The 15609-nt window shown below is 36.8% G+C and overlaps 1 protein-coding gene across 1 annotated transcript; it reads left to right on the plus strand.

The window, feature by feature from the left end:
- Positions 1-5302: 5302 nt before the first annotated feature.
- Positions 5303-15330, plus strand: LOC307118142 (mitogen-activated protein kinase 14A). The gene is made up of 12 exons (XM_079803608.1): positions 5303-5688; positions 7051-7180; positions 8483-8541; positions 8768-8879; positions 9044-9073; positions 10968-11015; positions 13734-13848; positions 13951-14022; positions 14099-14178; positions 14261-14339; positions 14624-14797; positions 14940-15330. Exons 1-12 carry the CDS (start codon positions 5570-5572, stop codon positions 14999-15001), a joined length of 1080 nt encoding a protein of 359 aa, XP_079659734.1. The 5' UTR covers positions 5303-5569; the 3' UTR covers positions 15002-15330.
- Positions 15331-15609: the final 279 nt, after the last annotated feature.

The raw sequence follows: 15609 nt of genomic DNA on the forward strand, positions 1-15609 counted from the left end.
GGTGAAGTGAATGACACTGATTATCTCTTCATCACAGCACCTGTTAGTTGCTGGGACATTTTAGGCAGCAAGTGATAATTTTGTCCTCAAAGTTGATGTGTTAGAAGCAGGAAAAATGGGCAAGCATAAGGATTTGAAAGAGTTTGACAAAGTTACCTGGGGAACCATGGCACCAGGATGCACTAGTGGAAGAAGGCAAGCTGGCGGAGGCAGTGTGATGCTTTGGGCAATGTTCTGCTGGGAAACCTTGAGTACTGCCATCCATGTGGATGTTACTTTGACACGTACCACCTACCTAAGCATTGTTGCAGACCATCTACACCCTTTCATGGAAACAGTATTCCCTGGTGGCTGTGGCCTCTTTCAGCAGGATAATGCGCCCTGCCACAAAGCAAAAATAGTTCAGGAATGGTTTGAGGAGCAAAACAACGAGTTTGAGGTGTTGACTTGGCCTCCAACACTGAAACAAAAGATTTTTACTGCTTGTTCAAATTGCTTAATTAAAATGAGCTAAAGCAATCCAATTGATATACATTTTGTCCTAACTTTATGTAGTAGAAATGTGAAATTATTTTTGAATTTGGTGCCTTCTACACTCTAAAAAAAAAGGCTCGTAATCATAGGGGAACCTTTTTTAGTGCTATATAGCACCAATTTTGGTGCTTCAGTGGTTCTTCAGCGGTTCTTCAGAGGTGCTATATAGCACCTTAGTCAAAGAACCGGTGAAGAACCTCTGAAGAACCGCTGAAGAACCACTGAAGCACCAAAATTGGTGCTATATAGCACTAAAAAAGGTTCCCCTATGATTACGAGCCAAGAACCATTTTTGGTGCAATATGGAACCTTTTTTTTTTTAGAGTGTAGACTGAGAAAAGACAGAAGATGTATTTTTGTCTCATGTGGATTAAAGACAACAACTCCCAGAATGCACTTGCTTCAATGAGGCCACGCCCAAAGCCACGGCTATTGGTTATCTCTTGCCCACCGCGGCACCGCCCCCAACGTCGTTTGATATTCATAGTAATAAAATAATTTTGTTCAGTTAGAGAATAGACACTACAATTAAAAACTGAACGTGTCTTTTCAATAAAGTGTGAGTGAGCCGAATGAAAGTCACGACACAGACGCAGCAGGAGTCAGATTTCATTCATCACAAGAAGAGCTGAGCAGAGCTGAGGTAAGCGCGGCGGTCATTCTCGGCGCGTGTCCAGTCTGGCGCGTTATCAGATCGCATGTGGAAGCCTAACTTTCAAAGGAATTTATTGAAAAGTTGAAACATTCACTTTGCTCCGTACCGCTCCGTTATGAATGCTCGAGCCGAGCGGCCGTGCGCATTCACATTCTGTGAGTGAGATCCCTCCCCTGTGGGCGGGTTGAAAACATGCGGAACTAGCTCCTGTAGTCTCTAGCCTCTGGCCAAAAAATCCTCAGATGACGCAAAATGACGATATTTGCGTCATCGGAGGATTTTTTTCCAGAAATAAAATGCATAATTATCTCGTCTCAGGGGGATATGAGGGGGGAAAGTACCATAATTCGAATATACTACTGGGTTTCTACTGATACAAAGCTTAATGCTAAATGACTGAAGTTACCCTTTAATTTGATTGTGTTCAATCCACTTAAATATAAGTCAAATGTAAGTTTACTTAATCCATTTGTGTTGAGATTGGGTGGGGCTTGTTAGTTCCCAGCATGCTTTGCATATGGCTAAATCAAGAGAGAGTAAATGTTATTTTATATGTAAAAGTGTTATTTGATGTATTTTTGAGCAAGATGAGAAAGGGGGAGACTTTAATAGTGTTTAATATTCAATTATATTGGAATTGTTGACAGAAGTGTTGAAAGAAACACTTTGGGTTACCATTGTGGAGAAGAGTAGAGCATTTGCTTCGGCTGTGGACTAAAACAACTAATGCCGTAACGGCTTTGCTGAAGGAGCTTTAAAAGCTTAGCATTTAAGATGCTAATGTGTGCTGTTACTAGCTAAAAATTTGATATCTATCTGCTATGCTTCAGTTGTGTAACATTGAAATATATGATTTTGAAATGGAGGAATGAATATATGAAATTGAATGCCTGAATCATGTCAGGGAGCCATAGAAAATTCAATTAGAGACTACTTAATTAAATCACTTAAAATGTACTAGTTCTATGATGTTGATGTTACATGAACAAATGATGTTAGTTTAACTTAATTGATTCATGTGGGACCGATGTACACAATTAAATCTTGTAAATCCAACACACTTTTTTTTTTTCAGTGAACTTCCCCAGATCTCAATCCAATGAAGCATCTGTGGGATGTCCTGAACAAACAAGTATGATTCATGGAGGCCCCACCTTGCAACTTACAGGACTTAAAGGATCTGCTGCTAACATCTTGGTGCCAGATACCACAGCACACCTTCAGGGGTCTAGCGGAGTCCATGCCTCGACGGGTCAGGGCTGTTTTGGCAGCAAAAGGGGGACCAACACAATATCATTATGTTATGACTGATCTGTGTATATAGCATAACCTGACAAAAAATAAGTTGGGTCCAATGTTGTTTGGACCCCAAAGTTTTTGTCTTTTGTGTTCTGCATAAGAAAGAAAGTCATGTTTGGAACGACATGAGGACGATCATTCTAAATTATAACATTTTCATTTTTGATTGAATCAATGACCCATTTTTTTGCATGCAACTCATACTAATGTTTCCCGAAGCCTCATGACTCTGACAAATAACAATGAGTCATATTATCTGAAGCAATGTCAGCGTAGGCCTATGTGGGACTCATCTGGATGATTCTATTAATCATCATGGCACACACTTTACCCTATGACAGCAGTGAATGTCATCTCTTCATGTCTTCTGCTCATTTGGCTCACATTTTGCTGTATGGTCATGCTGGATGTCACACAATAGCCTCAAACGTCACAGTCCGCCCATGTGCACTAACTGTCTGATCCATATTGCACACAAATCTGGAAAACACGTTTTTTAATGTAAAAAGTTTCAATCTGATTGTTTTTGAGGAGTAAAAGCACAAAGGCATGTTTTGTATCACTCTGTCTGGAAACAAAGTTGAACACAGCTGGTGCTTTTGAAGATGAAAAAATCGCTTTGAAGATTCAATTTTGCAAGGTTAGTGACATCAAATCTCTTAATAATAATGAGTTTTATTTGAGACTGCCACAACATTATTTAAATAATTTTTTTTCCCCACACTGGTACAGTATAAACAGCATATTAGATGGTCTCTTGCTGCCTTAGTGGGAGGTTCTTAACCAGACTTTTTAACGTCCAGTCAAAGATCTGGCTACACAAGATAAAATACTGTTGAAAAGTTTGGGGTCTGTAAAATGTTTTTGAAAGAAAACTATTATGCTCATCAAGTCTGGTCAGGATCAGGGTCCCCTGGTCTTCAGGGTCACATGATCATTCAGAAATCATTATAATTTGCTAATTTGGTGCTCAAGAAACATTTCTTATTATTATCAATGATGAAAACATGTTGTGTTGCTTAATATTTTTTTTTATATATATATATATATATATATTTTTTTTTTTTAAAGAACAGCATATATGTGAAATAGACTTTTTTCATAACAATAGCCGCGTTTCCAACGCAGGAACTTTCCCCACGAACTAGGAACTATGGGGTGGTACTCGGTGTGTTTCGACTGCAGGAACCAGGGTAAAAGTCTTTACTGTCACTTTTACTGTCACAAAAAAATTAAATAAACATCTTGCTGTAGTAGTCTATATATGACCCTGGACCACAAAACCATGCATTCATAAGTCACAGGGGTATATTTGTGGCAATAGCCAACAATACATTGTATGGGTCAAAATTATAGATTTTTCTTTTATGCCAAAAATCATTTGGATATTAAGGAAAGATCATGTTCCATGAAGATATTTTGTAAATTTCCTACCGTAAATATATAAAAAATTTATTATAATATGCATTATAATATGTATTATAGGACTTCATTTGGACAGCTTTAAAGGTGATTTTCTCAATATTTTTTTAATATTTGTATCTCGGCCAAATATTGTCCTAACAAACCATACATCAATGGGAAGGGTATTTATTCAGCTTTCAGATGATGTATAAATCTCAATTTAAAAGAATTTACCCTTATGACTGGTTATGTGGTCCAGGGTCACATATATGACTATGCATTTTCCTCAAAAGTCCATAACAGATGGTTTAAAAGGTTCTGTTGTGACAACTTACCCCAAATAGTGTGACAAAAAGCTACCCTGAGAAATACACACTAAAGTAAAAAGACTGACAACTTACATACATGTTTTATGCGTTATATGTGTTTTTTAAACCTATATTAGTCTTGTATCAGAAAGTGACGAAAATATTAGGCCTATTAGGACAAATATTATAATATTTTCCAGCTATCATAGTTTCTGTCACACTTTAGTTTAGGGTCTAATTCTCACTATTAACTAACTATATTAACTATGACTTTTGCCTCAGTAAACCCATAATACTGCTTATTAATAGCTAGTAAAGTAGTTGTTAAGTTTAGGTACTGAGTAGGATTAAAGGGATAGTTCCACCAAAAATGACAATTACCTCATTTACTCCCCCTCAAGCCATCCTAGGTGTATACGACAATCTTCTTTCAGACGAACACAATCAGAGTTATATTAAAAAATATCCTGGCTCTTCAAAGCATTATAATGGCAGTGAATGGCAGTCCAAAATTTGAACGGAGAGAGGCGTTTCACTTTCTTCATAAGTTGAATATGCAAGGTGGTCTGGCGAAAGCTAGATATTTTCTTTATAACGCATTAAATAGGGTTACACAAACGCATTGCTTCACTTCAGAAGGCATTTAATAACTCCACGGAGCCGTGTGGATTACTTTTATAATGGATGGATGCACTCTTTTGGGCTTACATTTTTGGGCTGCCATTATAATGCTTGGATTAGCCAGGACGTTTTTTCTATATAACTCTCATTGTATTCGTCTGACAGAAGAATACAATATACACCTAGAGGGTGAGTAAATCATGGGGTAATTTTCATTTTTGGGTGAACTATCCCTTTAAGGGATGTAGAAAATGGTCATGCAGAATAAGGCATGATTAATATGTGCTACAAACAGCCAATATCCTAATATGCATGCAAATAAGCAACTAGTTAATAGTGAGAATTGGACCCTAAACTAAAGTGTTACCATAGTTTCTACCAAAGCACAACAGTTACAGGGCTAGTCTGTTTATTTTTTTATTTTTATGTTTTATGGTATCCGCTGTGGTCAATAAAACCCTAAACTTCCTGGAAGTTCAACACGTTGTTGTTGAGGAATAAAGACAGACGACAGTCAAGTTTATTCGACGCTAAAGACAAATAACTACTGTTATACTCATCCGTGTTGTTGTTTTGGTTCAGCAGAACGCAAGGACCCTCACCTAAATCACGTGACGGTGAAGGTGCGTGGAGGTGGGCGTGTCCTCGCGACTCTGACTGGCGCTCACCTGGGTCACTGTGAACAATTCGAGTGGTCGAACAGTGCGCTTTGACGGAAGTGGACACGAAGAATAAGGTGGACGTCTCCATGGCTTCACCTCTGAAAGCGGGATTCCACAGACTGGAGATCCAGAAAACTACATGGGATGTTCCAGACCGATACGCCTCACTCAAGCCCGTTGGCTCTGGAGCCTATGGGACAGTATGGTAAGGAAGGGGGCTTATGTTGGGTCAGATTTATATATGTGAAATGGGAGCGGGTTTATACTGTAGTGTACACGATAAGGGGAATTTACATGGCTTTGGGCAAATAAGAGAGATTAAAAGATGTTAAAAAGTTTTATACATAAAGGGGATTTATATAGCAAGATTCTGGAACTGATTTGGCATATGAAGCATGTGAACAAAGCCCTATTCAATTTCGAGTATTCTAATAAATAACAATAACTGTGGTGTAGTAGATGTAGTAATAATTCTTGAATTTGCATAATGCATCGTTTTTACAAACAGTAGGCCTACTGTTGATGATTACAAACTACCGGTATGTTCATTATGCAGATGTATAGATTTAGTAATAAATGATTTACTTTATGCATCTATGACATAGACTTGAGAATGTAGTGAGCCTTAGGTAAAATAAACAGCTGTGGACTCACATACCTGAGGGGCAGGTTTCAGCACGTTTGCTGATAACACAGAAATTCCCCCAAAATACTGACTCAATCAATAAAGCTTTCTACTGTCATGAGCCTGTATTATTTTATTTATTTATAAGGACAGTACATTAATGATGTGCCGGTATTAGCTAATCTACAACTGTATCCATTGACCAGATGTTAAAAGAACCATAAAAGTTAAAAAAATGTACAAACAAAATTTACAGACACATTTTTTCTTGCACTTTTATGCTTTAAATACCACATTTGTTTTGGTATTTGACATCAGACCATGTGATAATATAAAAGTGTCTAAACAAAAACAATAAAAGCTATATTTTTTTTAATAGAAAGTTGAAGCTTGAACAAATATTTGAACAATTCATGGCACACAAACAAGTTATGGCCCTAAGATGTATATTTTAGGTGTATTTAAGTCTATATACAGTATAGCAAATCTAGTCATAAAAATTAATAGAGGGAATAAAAGTCCACTTGAATGTATTTTCTCCTAACATTACAACAAACACCACAGCTCTTTCATGAACATCTGTTGTACTGGAGATATTTGTTTTGCATACAGTAAATATGGAGCTGTAGATTTACAAATATGCATTATTTAAATATGCATGAACTAAAAATGTAGTAATCAAATGCACATCATTCATTATCAAAACAGGGAAATGATACATTATTTCTGATAAAATATGTAATAATACCAGGAAAGTGAACAAGGAAAAACAACACTTTCTGTAATATTTCTTTATACTGAAATTGCGTGATTCCAGCAGATTTGAGTTCTTAGCCGTATGATGTAGTGCTTGCATGCCATCTCTCTCAGTAATCTGTGAAAATGAATTTCATGTCAAATGAAAGTGTGATGCGATGGTTCCTAATGATAACTTCTGTGCAGTTCTGCAATCGACCAGAAGACAAAGGAAAAGGTTGCCATTAAAAAGCTTTACAGACCATTCCAGTCTCTGATCCATGCTAAACGTGCCTACAGAGAACTCCGGCTGCTCCGTCACATCCAACACGACAACGTAAGTCTCAAATCCCCAAGAAACCCAGGATAGGATTAAATATCACACGTTTCTGGATTATTTACATTGTTTGTGTCTTCCTTATGACAGTCTCATACTTTATAAACTTTCATTTATCATTTAGACCGGAGCTTTAACATTTGTTTTGTATGTGTGTAGTTTGTAACAGCATCATAATCCATCTGTCAATTGAAAGAGAATGAAAAGATTTCATGATACTACTTTTGTGAAAGCCCCCCTTTATCTTCACAAACCGGTTTCTGTGCTTAGTAAACAGTACGCCTGACCTCACGCTGCTGCAGATTTATTATGTACTTCAAGTTGAGTAGCAAGAGGATCAAGAATAATTTATGCAATATGTTATCCTCTTTTCAAACCCCAGACCAGTTAAGTCACTGGAATTACTAATTCATCATTCTTTGTTTAGCAGCGTTTAGGCGAAGTATGCCAGGGCAAAGTTTGCTTTAATGATTTTTTTTTTTTTTAAACAGCAAATAAACATGTACCTGCAAGCAGCAATTATGGATTAGGTCTGTATAGATTGGTGTGGTCATGACGTGTTTTTGAATACAGTCATGTTAAGCAGATCAATATTCCTTTTAAAGGATCGGTTTACCCAAAAATGAAAATTCTATCATTTACCCACCCTCAAGTTGTAGGAAGAAATTGAGGGTAAATATTGACAAAATTAGAATTTTTGGGTGATTTATCCCTTTTAATCCAATTATGTTTGTGAGGCTTGGTCTGCTCTGAAGATTGGGAAAATCTCATTAATCTGTTCAAATTGTTGACCTTGAAGTATTGTTAATCATAGTAATGTGATGTTCCCTTGAAAAGTATTACGTTAGCCCTGAGAAATTTTCTCAAGGGAAAGTAAAAGTTTAGCGGGTATCAGACCAACGTTTTGCGAGCGAATGCAACGTTTCTCAAGGGAACGAAAATATTTGCTAGTGAATTCAAAAACATAACAAATATTAATGTCATATTTGTGTCCCATACACTTGGTGAAAATGTATGATTTGAGGTAATATATTCAAAATGTATGGTACATTTTTGCCTGATCAGTTTTGTAATATTCACATCTTTAAATGTCCGATGGTCTGTCATATACTTCTATTATGCGAGAAGCAGTAGAACAGTAAGAAAACGAACAAATACTATATGTGCCATTCTTCCATTCTTGGGATAAATTATATTGCCCTTCACTTCATTAAATAATTGTAAGATGAATGATGTTTAACAATTCATTAATTGGTAATACACAGACCATTCCTGAATGCAAATGTATTGTTCTTCCTGCAGGTGATCTGCCTCCTTAATGTCTTTACCCCCGATTCCTCGCTGGAGAAATTTGATACTTTGTGAGTATCGAGATGAACAGAATGCATTCCTGTGCAGAAATCTTGCACTTGTCATGACAGGCTGAGGGATGCAGCGCATGCATGCATTTGTGTGTATTTATTTGTGTGTGAGTGAGAGGATGTGCTCCATACAGAGTTTTTATGGCCATTTAAAGTTAATTGTTTTTTTAAATTACAGACTTCCGTGATATTGAAATGCCTACATTGTCTAATGTTTTTTTCCCAGCTATATGGTGATGCCATTTGTAGCTCAGGATCTTAGCCACATAATGAAGAGGAAACAATTAACCAGCAAAGTCATCATATACCTGTTCTATCAGATACTGCGAGGACTCAAGGTTTGCCTTAATCCTAATCATTGAAACTCTTTAATTCTTCTGTACTTCCGTTATTGATGCCTTCGATAGACGTCATACACTAACTTCCTTGTATACCACTTATTGATGACATTGAAACATGAATATTGATTGATATTGCAGCTAATAATATGTTTTTCCCTTAGTATATCCATTCTGCTGGGATTATTCATCGGGTATGTACTCTGTAAAGTAAATCATGTCTGTTTATTCATAAAGTGATAAATATACATTACAGTTCAAAAGTTTGGGGTTGGTAAGATTGTTTAAAAAAAATAAAATAAAATTATGCTCACCAAGGTTGCATTTGTTTGATACAGTAAAAACAGTAATATTGTTAAATATTAATACAATTTTAAAAAGCTGTTTTCTATTTGAATATATTTAGGGGCCAAGCACCGAAGATTTCTTATTATTATTATTCCGCCATTGAAGTCTATGGCAGCCCATAGTGGTAAAGTTATGAAATTCGGCACACAGATAGAGGATAGTCCCAACTGTCCCTATAGCAAACTTTGAGTCTCTAACTCAATCCCTCAAGCGCCACCACCTGTCCAAAGTTGCACTCATGTTTATGCTAATAACTTTTGAACCATAAGAGCTAGAAACAAAATTCTTCTGATTCCTTGGCTCAAGACGATTCGATTGCACCCTATATCGTCATTTTCCGTCATGAAAATGTTCCTGCCATTTTGAATTTTCTGAAAAAAATACTTTTGCAAACTCGTCCTAGGCCGTTGCTCCAATTTTCACAAAAATTTAACCAGATCATCTTCAGGAATCTTATGGAATTCAAGTTGATTCGTCAAACTGTTTTTGATAAACGCACAAACAAATTTTATGTAGCGGTTGCAAAAATACACTTAAGGCTATATCTCTGCAACGCTTTATCGTATTCAAACCCAACTTAGTACATGTCATCACAAGCATGACCCGAGGCAACATGCAGCGTTTTGGCACAGTGCCACTACTGGTCCGGAGATACGAAAAATGCCTATTTTTGCTTATAACTTCTGAACCGTTTGTCCAAAAATCAAGTGATCTCGTTAGATTCAGGATGGCATGCCGAGTCGTCTGATATCCAATTTTACCATATCGTCCATTTTGGCTGTCGGCCATTTTGAATTATGTGCTAAAATGCTGTATTTTATGAACACATGAACAGATTATTAGGAAACTCGGTATGGGTCATCAGCACGATGCCCTGAAGGAGCCTGAGAAGTTTTGAAACAGCGCCACCTAGTGGAGATTTTTTTTACAAACACTTATAACTTTGGGTGGGATTGACTTATTTTCATGGGAGTAAATTTTTTTTGTCTCCTGAATCCTTGCCGTGTACAATGATACCAGACTTACCAGGTTTCGGCGTATGGTTCGTGCAGCGTGGTAATTTAGCACTTATAAAATGTTAGCTGATATTTTCGAAACCTCTAGTCCGATCGAGACAAAACCAGAAAACATCAGAAGTTCGGAAACATAGGTCGCTAGCTACAAGCTAATCCCCTATTGTCAAAATATTGATAGTAAGGGGTAGTAAAATCCAATCAAAGTCAGGTGTCAGTCATTTTTTACGTGTTTTTTCATATAAATGTCTATAACTCCAGAAGAAAATGAGATATTTTCACCAAAATTGACACACACATGTATGGGCTCACTCCGAGGACACATACAAAAAATGGTAGGATTGTGCCTCTTGGTGACGTTATAATAGAACAAAACATGAAATTCCCATAGACTACAATGCATTTTTCAGCCTTTTTGACTAAAATCATCTCATTGCTGCCGTTTATCTGACACTCCCAGCCATTTTGGCATGTCTTGTCTTCTTATTTGCGCTTGGCCCCGGTATTGCTGCTTGCAGCTATATTTTAAAATATATTTATTCCTGTGATGGTAAAGCAGAATTTTCAGCATCATTACTCCAGTCTTCATTGTCACATGATCCTTCAGAAATCATTCTAATATGATGATTTAATGTGCATTAATTCTGATTACCTTTGGAATATTCTTGTGCATGTAAACGCAGCTTCTGATGAAACATTATGAAATGACACTAGTATCTTGTTTCAGGATCTTAAGCCCAGTAACCTTGCCGTGGATGAAAACTGTGAATTGAAGGTAAACATAGTTAAATAGTTATTATTTAAATAAAATTATCATAAAATAAATGATCAGCAAAATAATAGTAAAATATTACAAATGATATTACAAACAAATGATCATGATGATATTGTTTTTTAGGCTCTACTAGAATAGGTTTTTATGCTTGACTTGACATTATTTTTCACATATTTGACATTGTTGCAGCACCTCTCTTCCTAGTCTGTCAGTAACGCTCTGTTTAGTTCTTGTCTCTATGAAGCCCCTCCTTTCGAAAAGCGTAATGTTCTCTGATTGGCCAGTGTGTTGTGATTGGTCAGCCGCTTGGAGTGTGTTTTGAAAATGTCACGCCCCTTACCAAAACAGCGAGTTTAAACACACTACTAACGCAACTCGTCCCTTTATTTAGCTTATGCCTTGGGCGGGAATTATTTAAATGAGGAATATTGTGACGTGTTTGTTCCTGGAAGAAAACGCAAGACTGAGTAGCCTGACAAGCCAGACCCACATCAAGATGTTGGGTCTGGGAACACACCATTGGCAGGGCTCAATCAGAGGGGCTGGATAAACGGTTGTTTTTCAAATTCCCTCTGTACGCAATAGGACAGTGCTACAACCAACCAGAGCAACAGAGCAGAGCGAGTTGATAGATTAAACGGCAAAACTCAGAACACATCTTCCTATTTTAAGAATGACTTCAGTGCCGTCAAGTTTGTTCTTTTATCAAAGAAAAGCTTAACTCCAAGTCTTCCAGAGTCGCGGTCAAAGCCGTTTCGAAAGACCGCTGTTCGCCAGCAGCAGCAGCCATGTTCTTTGTTTTCAAGTAGCAGGGAATTCATTCGGAACCGTCATTATGTTTAGCCCGCCCACTGACTCTATACACGATGTGATTGGCCTGACTAGAGTTTGGTTTTTCAAGCTCGCAAGCCAACGGAGAGTTGCTAGATGACCCTGGCTGCAAATTACATTTGCTGCCGCTAGGGTGGCCCTCGATTTCTAGGCTAACAATCGAGGGTTTTCAGAGATTTTGGCTTACTGATATAGAGAATAACTCCCCTTTGAGTGACTTTGTGCTTTGTAGCTTTACAGACTTTGTAGCTTTTCATGCTCCAACAGCAACATTACACACTAAAGAAAGTTGAACATGTAAAAAGCATTATATGTCCTCTGTACAGGGCTCCCACACTTCTTGAAAGTACTTGAATTTCAGACACATGGATTCAAGGCCTGGAAAGTACTTGAAAACTAACATAGGTCCTTGAAAGTGCTTGAATTAAGCGTGACCTACATTTTGTTAGAGTAGCATGGTGCTATTACAAAAATTGGCCTTTATGTGCTGCCAAAGCCAGAAAAAAACGGCGCTACTGATTGGGGAGGAAGTGGGAAAAACCTGAAAAAATGCTGCGTGAGCGGATGGATTGTGATCACGTGCAGGCAGCTCTGCATAATGAGCACATAACGTGGAGCTTTTAAACTAGCTTAGTGCCAAGTGCAAATTCAGCGATGCTTGGCTCATTGTTAAGCTACATAAAAATTGGTTTATCAAAGTTCCAACGAATAACGCTTAATAAAGTAGTGTTTATAAGCCACTTCTTTGTTTACAGAGGTTACCGGGGAAACCAATATATTTCTGCTGTTCCATAAGCGCCATCTACTGCCAAAGAGTGAAATTGCATTTTCAGCGAGTCAGTTGGTTTGTTCAGACTAATTCAGACTACATATTTTTACGCCGCTTACACACAGAGTTGTAAATGTTATCTGGTGGATCGATGAGAAGCTAATGTGCTTTTATAACATATCTAGAATATTAAGTTGTATTAATATATTAATATAAATATAAAGTTGTTGTAGTATAATATAAAGTAAGTCGTTTTTACAGTCATTTTATGGTTTAGGATGTTTCCATAAAGACTGATCTCACCCTGCACAGGTCTTAAAAGCCTTAAAATATATATTTTAAAAGATGCAATGTACACGTGATTAATAAATAATTTTGCATATTTTTAAGGCCTAACAATTAACTCTTCCATATCTTTTCATTTAATTGGAAAATGTATGTATACAATATTATCTCTATATTTTGATGTTTTAATAAAGTAATGATTTATAAAAAAAGAAAACTAAAACCTGTGTGAAATAAATGTTAAAAGCAGGAATAAGAGACCTGCAAACTGCATCTCTCGTTAAAACTTGCTCCCTCTCGTACACTCTACCTTCCTCTTTCCTCATTAGATTTAAAAAAAAAAAGTCACATGGCCCTAAAATTTTAATTAGTTGTCAGTATATGCCTTAGATACTGCAGTAGTGATAAACACAGGTAGTAACACACAGATTGGCAGTAACACACCCACCTTTAATGTATTTATTATGCTTGATTTAAAATAAAAGGTGCTTTATAAAGTCCTTGAATCTGAAATTCATGAAAGAGTGGGAACCCTGTCTGTAACTACTATAACCACTTTTCCACCGTCAGCCCGAGCAGTTCTAAGGTTGGTTAATGCAAATTAATTAGAAAATGACTCCATTACGTGGTCGGTATATACATCTCATATCGTCTGTAAACTCTTGGGTTACCAATTTGATTTACATTACAAAGATCTCTGTTATCAGCCCCACAATGGAAAATGAAACCATATCCGTACCGGCTGGGCCGGATCAGCACAGAATGGAGCGGTTAAGCAATAGGAAAGGTTGGAAAAGTGGCTTATGTGGCCTGTTTCTTACACTATTTGTTAGATTCTGGACTTTGGACTGGCAAGACACACCGAAACTGAGATGACGGGCTATGTGGTGACACGCTGGTACAGAGCTCCCGAAATCATTTTCAACTGGATGCATTATACTCAAACAGGTGACCTTTGAACCGCCCAACACATTGTGTACAAAGTGGTTCTGTTTTATCTTGGTACGTTTTAAGTCACTGTCTTGTCACAACTCACTGTTCTTTGTTCAGTTGACGTTTGGTCTGCTGGCTGCATCCTGGCCGAGATGATAACAGGAGAGGTGCTTTTCCCAGGCAGTGACAGTATCCTTTCTCATTCCTCGCTTTTTAACTATGACTGTCAAGCAAAATAGTGCCTATTCCTTAACGTTATGTTTAGGTATTGACCAGCTGAAGAAGATCCTCACCCTGACAGGCACACCAAACTCAACGCTTATTATGAAAATGCAAAGCAAAGATGTAGGCAAATACCATCAGACAACTGTCTATTTTAGGATCTTTTTCTAGTCTGTTTGTCATTATTGTATTTATGTGCTGGCAGGCGCAGTCATATGTCCGCTCACTTCCAGTACAAAAGAAAAAGGCTTTCAAAGAGGTCTTTTCTGGTATGGATCCTACTGGTATGTCCACAACTCCCAAATCGATTCCACTTTTATACACTATTTAAACCAATAGCTCCCAGTAATTATTAACTAACAGCTTCAATTTTCTTGTGTGATATTGCATTGTTTTTGAATAAGTAAAAGTCGCCCTCTAGTGGTAAACTAGTACATTAGCTACTATGATAGCTTTTATTATTTTGGCTTTACTTTACAAAGCTTCAACATTTGTCTTGACAAGCTTTCCCATCTGTTGCATCTTTTACTGTAATTCAGCTTGGATTTAATGCGTGTTCCATCTACAGCCATCGATCTGTTGGAAGGCATGCTGGTTTTGGACCCGGAGGTCAGACTTACAGCAAAAAGTGGCCTTTCACATCCATATCTGTCTGAGTTCCATGACCCTGAAAACGAACCTGTGTCTCCTGCATATGATGATTCTTTTGAGAGTCTGGATCTGGGAGTCAGCGAATGGAAGAGTGAGAGCAGCATACACACATAAAACTTTTAAACTCATTTAACTTTTCAAATGTATTCTGTACTTTGTCACTCTGTAAATTCTCATGCTGGTCTTGCCTTATATTTGTATTTAAAGCTATTCTGCCTTTGTATGTCTCACAGGTCTTATCCACATGGAGATCATGACATTTGACCCAGACAACCCCAGAGTGACTGCAACATAATACCTCATCTTTACATCGGGAGAACAGCACTCCAAAGAATTACAGACACTGTTGAACTATTGATTGCTTTTTTATTATTATTATTATCAAACACCTTTAGCTAGATGTCTTTAACACCTGTTGTTATCAAGCACGGTTTACTATATCATTAAATCCTTTTTTTTTGTCATCAAACATTGTTCGCTGGCTATCTTCAAACATAGATTTTGACTACATTAAGTTTGTGAACCAACTTTTAAAGAATTTTAAAGTACTCAGGTATTTTAAGATAATGAAATGAGGAAAAATAAAAGTGTAAAAAATAAAGGTGAATGTCATTTTATTTGTGGATGTCTTTGTTCTTTCGTTTATTATATTATATTGACATTTAATATTAGCTGTTCATCCTCATGTGAGGACCCTCATCCTAATATTAAATTTAAAAGGCATCTATATAGTTGTATTATAATATTATAATATATATCTAAAATATGATATGGAAAATATTTGGTTTATTTTAAGTGTCGTGGTTATGTTTCTTTTTTTTTTTACAATTATATATATTTATACTCACATTTATTTCAAATTTATTTACACATATTTTTATTTTCTGTCTATTATTAATTTAT

This window comes from Gobio gobio (genome assembly GCF_949357685.1).
Source record: "Gobio gobio genome assembly, chromosome: 21".
Classification (NCBI taxonomy): domain Eukaryota; kingdom Metazoa; phylum Chordata; class Actinopteri; order Cypriniformes; family Gobionidae; genus Gobio; species Gobio gobio.

Excerpts from the sequence above, each read along its gene's own strand:
- LOC307118142 (XM_079803608.1), top strand. The coding sequence starts at position 5,570 with ATGGCTTCACCTCTGAAAGCGGGATTCCACAGACTGGAGATCCAGAAA. Across the intron at positions 5,689-7,050 it reads GGAGCCTATGGGACAGTATG|TTCTGCAATCGACCAGAAGA; the intron begins GTAAGGAAGGGG and ends ACTTCTGTGCAG. Across the intron at positions 14,340-14,623 it reads TTCTGGTATGGATCCTACTG|CCATCGATCTGTTGGAAGGC; the intron begins GTATGTCCACAA and ends TTCCATCTACAG.